The 10,959-nt window shown below is 54.7% G+C and overlaps 1 protein-coding gene across 4 annotated transcripts in view; it reads right to left on the bottom strand.

Annotated features, from left to right (window-relative positions):
• BCR (BCR activator of RhoGEF and GTPase) overlaps positions 1 to 3,315 on the bottom strand; it is a 137,050-nt gene extending 133,735 nt beyond the window's left edge. For 3 of the 4 annotated variants that reach the window (XR_004442246.1, XM_033232735.1, XM_033232733.1), the window contains exon 1: positions 1,577 to 3,304. Coding sequence is in view for 3 of the 4 variants with exons in the window: in XM_033232735.1 (XP_033088626.1) it covers positions 1,577 to 2,855 (1,279 nt within the window). In the remaining variant the exon portion in view is untranslated. Of the gene's footprint in view, positions 1 to 1,576 lie in introns of all 4 variants that reach the window. The other variant, XM_033232734.1, reaches the window with a different exon arrangement.
• Between the last annotated feature and the right edge of the window lie 7,644 nt (positions 3,316 to 10,959).

Raw genomic sequence — 10,959 nt, forward strand, 5'->3', positions numbered from 1 at the left:
GAAAGGCTGGGCCCAAGGTTCTGGAAACCCACAATTCTTCACCAGCAAACATTATCATTTCAATTTGAACATCTCCCTAAAAACCTCTCATTTTCTTTATTAATAATTCTCCTGCACCACAGCACTGGGAGCCAGTTCAAGTTGGCTCGCCTGACCAACAGCTGGCCAGACAAGGCTGGTGCCCAGTAACCACAAGGCAATCCTCCAGACCCGGAACAAGCTGAGGTGCCTGCAAAGCAGGCTTCTGAATAGTACAGCCTTCCACCCCCGCCCCCACATAGGGACTTAGGGAATGCAGCCGGGCCACACTGCAGGTCGGAGGAGCCGGGCGCCACAGGAAACCCCTGCTGCAAATGGAAGATCAGCAACTGAAGTACCTAACACAAACAGGACAGAGTGCCTATCACAAAAAGGCTGCAGTTCTAAGAGCCAAAAATAGCCTCACTTGTTTCAGGAGGATTCCGACAAACCAAGCACATCCAACTCCTCCATCAGCAGAAAAAGAAAAACCAATGAAGCAGAAAACCAGATCAGCTTAACAGGGACCAGGACTCCAAGAGATTCCCGACAGCCTCACACACACCCCAGCCTACCCTTTCCTTACCCCAACGGCAAACTGTGCCTGGATCTCAAAACACAGTTCCATCACCCAAAACGCCTGATGGTATTTCCATCTAGCACAGAAGTTATGTGTACAATCCCATAGTTTTAATCTTAGCGCTAGTCTGACCACAGATTGGGAGCCCCGATGTGTGCTTATCCTTGGCAAGATGAAGCAGCAGGAGCACACTTGGAGGCTCAGCAAATGGGGCTGGGTTAGCACCATGGAGGAGCCTGGTGGCGAATGATGGGTGAAGCCTCCCATCAAAGCCAGGCAGATCAGAACGGGTGTGGCTCTGCTTCAGACCCAGATAAAATCCCCATGCAGTTGATTTTCGGTGGCCCACTGAGTCACAACTGTCTGTCGCCTCACTTCCTTCTAATTCCTATTCTCACCTGCTGTGACTTGCCCCTTCAGGGCTGCTGGCTAGCAAGCAAACCTGACACTTCTATGGCCTGGGAGCAGCTAGCATATCTCAGGTTTCACAAACGTTGTCACATAACCCCTCCAGAACAGGATCAGTGGGGTGGCGGGGAATGTCCAAGACATAAATCCGTCTCTGCTAACAGCATCCGATCTGGGCGCTACAGATGACTCCGGCTTTTATGCCATCCTCACTGCCCGGCGTGGAGAGAGTACAGGGCAAGGAAGTTACCACCTGAAGCATCTTCCTCCAACTCACAAGCTGTACTTCACAAACACATTGCTCTAGAATGAAAGGGACAAACCACCTCCCATCCCTCACAAGACCATCCTCAACTCAATCCCATTCCAAACACTAACAATCTGCGTTCAGGAAGGAGGAGGGAATGGAGTTTGTTCGGGTGCAGGATACGCGTGAACCACAAGTGCACCTGATAATCACTCAAAAGTTACCTATCCAATCCTCCCTCCCAACTTGTTTTATATCCCCTACTAGTCTATAGTTTTCATTGCCGGTGCAGGTGTGCCCACGCACGTGGCGTGAGAACTCACCTGCGTCTCCATGGAAGGTGCCCTCGCCACCGTTGGGCCAGATCTGTCCGGTCTTGCGGACGCCCACGATGGTGGCCTCGGACACGACAACCGGGCAGTGCCGGTGCCGCTTATGGCACTGCGGCGTGGGGGGACTGCTGCTCTCGAAGGACTGTTGCGAGTTCTGCGAGGGAGAGCGGCTCTTGTCCCGGAACATGCGGTAGGTGGTGGGGCTTGGGGACACGCGGCTGGACTGGCCGGAGGAGAAGTCCTCCTCGCTGGAGGTGAGGTTCTCGTTGGAGCTGCAGTCCGGGGTATAGCCGCCTCCGCAATCCTCAAAGCTCCGAGGGGAATAGGACCTGCGGGGCCAGGTGAGGCGCTTCTCCTGCTCAGAGGTGCTCTGGCTGCGCAGGAGCGGGCCCTTGCCCTCCCCTTCCATCATGCCCCCGACATAGATGCTCTGGTAGGGCTGGTACTCCAGGGGCGGCCAAGGTGGCCTGCTACCGCCATTGGCGTCGATCAGGTTGTCCTTCAGGAAGCGGGGGTTCAACTCGGCGTCCTCGTAGTCGCCGTCGACGCCGCTGCTGCTCTCCGAGCAGCGTCCCCGGTAAGGGGGCCTGGATGCATCCCCCACGCTCGTGCCTGCGCTGTGCTGGGACTTTTTGCGCTCCATCTGCATGGCCTGGCTGCCCAGGGAGCTGATGCGGTCCGACACCTCTTTGTCGTTGACCTTCACCAGGCCGCGTTCGTGGTGAAACTCCACGTTCACGTAGAAGGGCTTCTCGGCGTCCGCCCCGGACTGGCCATGGCCCTTGCGGATCCGCTCGAAGTTGGACCTTAGCGCCGCCACGCTGGCGGGGGGCCCCCGGTCGTCCCGTTCCCCTGACGCGGCGGCCCCGGGCCTGCGGGCGGCCCCGGACTTGGCCTTACCCGGGGAACCCTCTCCGTCCGGCCGGGCCTCGGGTTCCTCGGCGGGCGGCGGGTCGGCTCCGTCGGCGGGCGCGGGCTGCGGGCGAGGCGCGGGCGCTCGGGGCTCGGAGGCGCCGTCGGGGCCCTGCGCCGCGCGCCGGAAGCCCCAGCGCTGCCGGTCATAGCTCTTCTTTTCCTTGGCCAGCAGCGTCTGCAGGTATATCATGCGGAAGCGCTCCTGGTTCACCTCCTGCTCCAGGCGCCGGATAGAGGCCTTGCAGCGCTCCAGCTCCTGCTCGATGTCGCCCACGGAGCGCAGTTCCATGCGCGGCGGCTCCGAGTCCGGGAACTGCGCCTTCCACGCCTCCGCGAAGCCCACCGGGTCCACCATGGCGCGGCCGGCTTCACCTGCGCCGCCGGGATGCGCGCGGCGCCCGTCTCAGCGGCGGCGCGGCGGCCTCGCCAGGCCCGGCCCCGGGCGCCCGGCGGCCCCCATGGCCCCGCGCGGAGGCGGCGGCGAACAATGCCCGCCCACTCCCTGGTGGCAGGTGAGGCGGCACGGGGCGCTAGGCGGCGCGGGGCGCTGGGCACGCGGGGCGGGGCGCGCTGGGGGAAGGGCGCGGGCTGCGCGCGCCGCTATTGTGTGCGGGGCTCCTCCGCACGGCGAGGCGCGGGCGCTGCTCCCTGCTCCGCCAGGCCGCCGCCAGACCCCGGCCGCGGCCCGCGCGCTCCTGGCCCCTCGCTCGCACACCGCCTCACAGCTCCGCCGCCGCAGCTGCCGCCGCCTCAGTGGGCGCTACGCTCGGCCAGCCCCCTCTCGCCGCACTCCCGCCCGGCCCGCACTCTGCGCCGCAGGAAGGGGAGGGCCGGGGGGCGGTGGCCGCGGCGCGGCTGACGGAGCCAGGCGGGCCTCTTAAAGGGGCCGCGCAGTGGGCGCAGGGCGGGGGCCCCCGGAGGCGGCTCCCCCATCGAGCCGCCACCCTCCCCCCCGTCCCTGTGCCTTTTGGGAAACTCAGGTCCTAACAACGGCGAATTGGACTGTTCAACTCGCAGCCCAGGGGTCCCCCATAAAAAGGACACCGGACTCCCTGGTCCAAAAAGACCTTTCCAACACAGAGGTCCGGGCCAATTCTGCAGTCCTGAAACAGGAACACTTGGCTCCCCTCCGGCCAGGAGGACTTCTCCTCGGGCCAGTACAGCCGCGTGTCCCCAGGCCCCACCACCTACCTCATGTTCCAGAACAAGAGCTGCTCTCCTTCGCAGAACTCGCAGCAGTCCTCCGACAGAAGCAACCTCCCCCCTCTGCCCCTCACCACGTCGCAGCGCCATAAGCGTCACCGGCACTGCCCGGTTGTCGTGTCTGAGGCCACCATCGTGGGCGTTCGCAAGACCGGGCAGATCTGGCCCAAGGATGGGGAGGGCACCTTCCATGGAGACTCAGGTGAGTTCTTCACACCTTACAGCCTGGCCTTTCACCAGCCTCAGGGCTGGGCACAAGTCACAGAGAGGCCAGGACCAGGCAGGTCACTCAGCGAGGCAGGGAGGACCAGGCTGGGTCGCCAATGCCAGCACCCCTGTTTCAGCGTGCGTCTCATGTTGTGGATCTGCTGTGGCTGACTGCCACAAGGGTTTTTCACAGCAGGACCACATGATGTATGATAAATAGGGATTTCTCCCTCAGGTCACTCAATACCCACACCTGCCTTCCTGTGTGCTAAGCCATGTTTGTCCCCTGGCCTCTCCTGAGCTCCAGAGGCCAGTGTAGTTTTTCCAGGACGACCTGACTCAGAACTTCCCTGATTAGCCTCCCTCTAAGGGGGCCAGCCTGCACCAAGGCCCACAGGGCTGGGTGGAAGACAGAACAGCCAGAGCAGGGAGTGAAACAAAATCTTTGCTGGTTCTCTAGGGACACAGAGATCTGAGACACAGCAGAGAGCACTGTGCAGGGAATCTGATGGGCACAAAATGAAAATACCCAAACCAGTCCGCTGGGTTAGGGGAAAAGGAAACAGGATATGGCAAATAAATTACTGGGCTTGAGTCTTGACCACCGCTCCCTCTCTGCCTCGGTTTCCTTGAAGTGAGAAGAACATCCACCTCCAAGTGCTGTTGTCCCTGTGTGGATGTGAGGGATTTTCATGCCCTCCTCCCAATGCCAGTGTCATCTGGAGCAGATGCTTTGAAGTCCAATCTAAGGGACTGAACCCAGACTAGTAGCCAGGCCAGCCCTGCTTGGGTTCAGTTCTCCCTGCCAACTCCTGGCTGTGTGATCTCATTAGTGTTTCTCTGAGCCTCAGTTTTGTCATCCGTTCTTCATGTGCCCAATCCTGCTTCCTTTTCCCCTAACCCGACAGGCTGGTTTGGGTATTTTAATTTTGTGCTCATCAGACTCCCTGCTCTCTGCCCTGTCTCAGATCTCCGGGCTTCCCTAGAGAACCATCAAAGATTTTGTTTCACTCCCTGCTCTGGGCTGTCCTGTCTTCCACCCAGCCCTGTGGGCCATGGTACAAAATGTTGAGGGCAACCTGTGTAAAATGTCCAGATGGGGCAAACATAAAACACACCCTGATAAATGGTGTGTAGGGGTCGTTTCGTGATTGCCTGTTAATATTGGTAACCCTGGAGAACATTCCTGCTGCTGGAAAACCCCGGGACCCAATTTCCAGGCCCGGTGGGCGGTGCGCAGCTCACTGCTGCCCTCTGCAGGCCTTGCTAACCTCCTGCCATCCTGGTCCCTTGGACCCAGCGGACCTTCTCATCCCCTTCCCCTTCAGGCTGCGAATAGTCCATTTTGCAGGTGAAGAAACTGAGATGCAAATGATGCCCTGCCTTTGGGGTAGTGGGGAATAAAGGGGCTGGAATCCCAGTAGTGCCATACTGAGCAGTGCTCTCATCCTCAGTGGCCTTTTTTTTTTTTTCTGAGACGGAGTCTCACACTGTCGCCTAGGCTGGAGTACAGTGGCGTGATCTCTGCTCACCACAACCTCCCCCTCCCGGGTTCAAGTGATTCTCCTGCCTCAGCCTCCCAAGTAGGTGGAATTACAGGCAGCTGCCATCACGCCCAGCTAATCTTTTGTATTTTTAGTAGAGACGAGGTTTCACTATGTTGGCCAGGCTGGTTTTGAACTCCTGACCTCATGATCTGCCCGCCTTGGCCTCCTATAGTGTTGGGATTACAGGTGTGAGCCACTGCACCCAGCCCTCAGTGGCCTTTTCTTTAAAAAGGGTATGATAAAGGCCAGGCACAGTGGCCCAATACCTGTCATCCTGTTGCTTTGGGAGGCGGAGGCAGGAGGATCGCTTGAGCCCAGGACTTCAAGACCAGCCTGGGCAACATAGTGAAATTCTGTCTCTACAAAAAATTTAAAAATGAGCCTGGCATGGTAGCTCGTGCCTGTAGTCCTGCCTGCTTAGGAGACTGGGGTGGGAGGATTGCACTGAGCCTGGGAATTTGAGGCTTCAGTGAGCTAGGATCACGCCACTGCACTCCAGCCTAGGTAACAGAGCAAGACCCTGTCTCTAAATAAACTCTGAAGCTGTTTAGTTTGAGTTTGCATGCTCTGTTCTCTTGGCATAGCAAATGGCTTTTTGTTAGGCACAAGGACACGTCCAGATAGTGGCTCTCTCCCTTGTGGGACGGCCTCTTCTGGCCCCAAGGACACTGCTCTCTCCTCAGGACTTCCCTGAAAGCACCCCTATCCTGGGCCTCTGGGCCTTTCCTGCAGAGTTTTCTTATCATCCATCCCTCCCTAGAGAGGAGTGTAGTGGGGCATGGGCATGGGGTTCAGACACATGTAACACTCTGTAATCCCCCACTCAGTGTCTATTCCAACTAGATCTAAACTCTGCAAAGTCACAGACCTGTTTGTCTTGTTCCCCTGTGTCCCTCATATAGTGAGCTCAGAGTAAGTGCTCAGCCAGGTCTGGTGGAATGAGGAACCAGATGTGTGCATGGCCTGGAGGGCAGATAGGTCACCAAGAGCAATGCCAGTGTATGGGGGAGAAAATGATAAGGCATTCACAGCCCGGCCATAGCAGAGGTGTGTGTGCCCTGTGGGAAAAGGCACAGTCCTGGCAAAGGCTTGCCAGTTGAGGTGATGACTGAGCTGGTCCTAAGGACAAGGACCAGGTAGGCGAAGGACAAGGAGGCTTCAAAGTTGTGTTTGAGGAACAGCCAGGTTGGGAGATGAGGCTGGTGTGGGCGGTAGGAAGTGGGAACAGAGGTGAGGCAGGGCCTTGTAGGCCTGTACAAAGTTTGGGTTTTATTCTAAATGTGAGGAAAAGCTGCTCAAAGGTTCTAGACCTGCACTGTCCCATAGAACTTTCCAGAACCATGGGCATGTTCTGTAATCTGTGCTGCACAATGTGGCAGGCATGAGCTGCCCCGTGCAATTACTAAGCATCTGAAATGTGGCTGGGGGCAGCTGAAGAACTGAATGTTTGCTTTCATGTTACTGAGTTTAAGTGGCCACCATGGCTGCTGTATTTGACCGCACAGGAAGCAGTGGGTGACTTGCTGGGGTCTGTTGCATGGAAGGTTGGGCATGGGAGGTGAAAGCAGGGGGAGTGGTTGGAGATTGTGGCAATTGTTCATGAGGAAGGCATTGGTGACCCAGAGTAGGGGAGAAGCAAGGTGGCCTGGAGAAGCGGTTGGATTTCAGGAGCATTCTGGAAATAAAACTCATGGGACTTGTAGATGGAGTAGGTGTGGGGAATGAGGGATGTTGGGGTGATCGGACCCAACACCAGGCCATGGGGGTGACAAAGGCTGGCGAAATTAAAGAAATGAGAAAAGACAGAGAGAAAGTGGGACCAGGGGGCCAACGCTAGTTTAGAGGCTGCGAAGGCTGGGAGCCCTGGGAGCCCACACTGTTTACTGGTGCTCAAACAAAGAAACAGGTGGTGAGGATGTGGGGGTTGAAAGGAAGCAGTGTATCAAGCGAATGAGCTACAGCTGTGATGGTTTAGCATTTTCTTTGAAACATATGGCTACTTGAGATAATGGGAGTGCTAGAAGCAAGAAGCCAGCAAGTCTAGCAGACATGCAAGCCCTGCCTGGGCTTCTCTCCCAACACTCAGCTTTTCTCCTAACAGAGGGAGGCCAGCTACAGGGATGACTTTGGGATGCTGACTGCAACAGGCAAGCAGAGGTGCCTGCATAGGGCTTCAGGTCACCATAGCCCATCCATGAGCCAGCGTCAGGCAGACAGAGGATGACCCTGTGGCACCAAGGAGCAATGAAGACCTCAGAGAGAAAGTGGAGTGTTGCCAGTGAATCGCTATTGTTTGTAGCCTCGGACCTGGAGACTCTCCCCATGCCTGCATGAGGCGGGGTGGAGAAGGGACAGGGACTGGACTAGGGGGAAGTAGAGGTAGAGAGACTGAGAAGGGACTGGCCAGGGAGATTATGGGGACCCAGGAGTCTGAGTGGAGAAGACTCAGTGAAGAAGGTAGAGCCCCATGCTGATTCCTACTGTTCCTTCAGTGGGAAGGACACTAGCTGAGCCTGCATCATGAGGCCCGCAGAGCAGAGGTGGGCCCTGGAGCTTGGCTGCAGAAGCTGGAGGCTGGATGGGCCCTGAGTGCTACCCCAGGAGCCTTCTGAGGGGTTCAGCAGGAAAAGGGGGCTTCACCAAGGGCTCCCAAGCAGTCTCTGAGCAGTGGGTGACATTTATTTTCTTCATCATCATGCTTTTCTAAATTCTTCATAATAAAACGCCTATCTCTGGCTCGCACCTATAATCCCAGCACTTTGGGAGGCCAGGCAGGCAGATCACTTGAGGTCAGGAGTTTAAGACCAGACTGGCCAATATGGTGAAACCCCATCTCTACTAAAAATACAAAAATTAGCTGGGCATGGTGACTCCAGAGGCTGAGGCAGGAGAATTGCTTGGACCCAGCAGGCAGAGGTTGCAGTGAGTGGAGATTACACCACTGCACTCCAGCCTGGGTGATGGAGTGAGACTGTCTCAACAAAAAACAAACCAACCAACCCACCTATCTTTTGTAATTTAAAAAACAAAATAGATTTTTTTACAACTTTTATTATTATTACTATTTTTTTTTTTGAGATTGAGTTTCATTCTTGTTGCCTAGACTGGAGTGCAATGGCGTGATCTTGGCTCACCACAACCTCCGCCTCCCAAGTTCAAGCAATTCTCCTGCCTCAGCCTCTCAAGTAGCTGGGATTACAGACATGCGCCACCGTGCCTGGCTAATTTTGTATTTTTTGTAGAGACAGGATTTCTCCATGTTGGTCGGGCTGGTGGCAAACTCCTAACCTCAGGTGATCCGCCTGCCTTGACCTCCCAAAGTGCAATTACCTGGCTTTTTTTTTTTTTTTTTTTGAGACACTCTCACTCTGTCGCCCAGGCTGGAGTGCAGTGGCCAGATCTCAGCTCACTGCAAGCTCTGCCTCCCGGGTTTACACCATTCTCCTGCCTCAGCCTCCGGAGTAGCTGGGACTACAGGCGCCTGCCACCTCACCCAGCTAGTTTTTTTGTATTTTTTAGTAGAGACGGGGTTTCACCGGGTTAGCCAGGATGGTCTCGATCTCCTGACCTTGTGATCCGCCTGTCTCGGCCTCCCAAAGTGCTGAGCTTTTTTTTACAACTTTATTGAAGTATAATTAAAGTGTCATAAGCTGCGTATTAGGAGTGCGATTTGATGAGTTTTGACATCTGTGTATACTTTGAAGCCATCGCCACAATTAGATAACAAGCATTTCCATCATTGCCAATCCATGTTATGTTTTCAAATCTCAAAACTAAAATAGAACAGAAAAGTGGGGTTTTTGGTGATGTTCCCCGTCAATTTTCCTTGTTCTCTGAGTGTGGTTACATGATTCTATTATTTATGTACTTATATTTATTTACTTATATTTGAGATGGGGGTCTCGCTCTGTCACCCACGCTGGAGTGCATTATTGTAGTCCTAGCTCACTGCAGCCTCGGACCCCTGGGCTCAAATGATCCTCCTAACTCAGCTTCCCGAAATGCTGGGATTACGGGCATGAGCCACCACGCCCAGCCTAGAAGTAATTTTAAAATCAAAACACACACACACCTTCACACACCCTCAGCAGCAGCCCAAGTGGTTCCTAGGCCCTAAGCAAAAGTTCCAGCAAACCCCTCCCGGACGCCACCCTTTGCCTTTCTTTACTGGAAGAACAGGTTGGGACCCAACAGCCCCCTCTGCTGGAGAGAATGCAGAACTTCTGATGCCTCAAAGCCCTGGGGATGGAAAGCATGCAGGTGTCAGTCAACAGATGAAAGAATAAATAGAGGCTGGGCACGGTGGCTCACACCTGTAACCCCAGCACTTTGGGAGGCTGAGGAGGGTGGATCATTTGAGGTCGGGAGTTCAAGACCAGCCTGGCCAACATGGGGAAACCCTGTCTCTACTAAAAATATGAAAAAATTAGCCTGGTGTGGTGGCGCATGCCTGTAGTCCCAGCTACTCGAGAGGCTGAGGCAGAAGAATCGCCTGAACCCAGGAGAGTGAGGTTGCAATGAGCCGAGATCGCGCCCCTGCACTCCAGCCTGGGTGACAGAGTGAGACTCCATCTCAGAAAAAGAAAAAAGAAGAAGAAGTTTGAGAGCAGCCTGGGCACCATAGTGAGACCCCCATCTCTACAAATAAATAAATAAATAAAAATTAAAAAAAATTAGCTGAGCATTGTGGCATGTGTCTGTAGTCCCAGCTACTCTGGAGGCTGAGGTGGAAGGATTGCTTGAGCCGAGGAGGTTGAAGTTTTAGTGAGCTATGATCACACCGCTGCACTCCAGCCTCGGCGACAGAGTGAGACCCTGTCTCAAATTAAATAACTAAATGAAAAGAAATAAACTGTGGTACATCCAGACAATGGAATATTAATCAGCACTAAAAAGAAAGGAGCTGTCAGGCCATGGAAAAACATGGAGGAAACTTAAATGCCTATTACTGTATGAAAGATGCTATTCTGAAAAGGCTACGTACTGTATGATTCCAAATATATGACTTTTTTTTTTTTTTTTGAGACAGAGTCTCGCTGTGTCACCCAGGCTGCAGTACAATGGTGCGATCTTGGCTCATGGCAACCCCCACCTCCCAGGTTCAAACAATTCTCCCTCTGCCTCCTGGGTTCAAGCAATTCTCCCACTTCAGCCTCCCAAGTAGCTGGGACTATACGTGCACCATCACTATGGCAGATATTGCAGTGAGCCATGTTAGTGCCACTGCACTCCAGCAAGGGCAACAGAACTAGACCCTGTCTCAAAAAGAAAAAAATGAAATGAAATATTGTACTGATAAATGCTACAACATGGATGAGCCTTGAAAACATTATGCTAAGTGAAAGAAGCAGTCACAAAAGGCCACACACTGTATGATTCCATTTGCATGTCTTATTCTTTTTTTTTTTTTTTTGAGACGGAGTCTCGCTCTGTTGCCCAGGCTGGAGTGCAGTGGCTCGGTCTTGGCTCACTGCACGCTCTGCCTTCCGGGTTTACGTCATT

Source organism: Trachypithecus francoisi, unplaced genomic scaffold, assembly GCF_009764315.1.
Source record: "Trachypithecus francoisi isolate TF-2019V2 unplaced genomic scaffold, Tfra_2.0 Lachesis_group14, whole genome shotgun sequence".
Taxonomy (NCBI): domain Eukaryota; kingdom Metazoa; phylum Chordata; class Mammalia; order Primates; family Cercopithecidae; genus Trachypithecus; species Trachypithecus francoisi.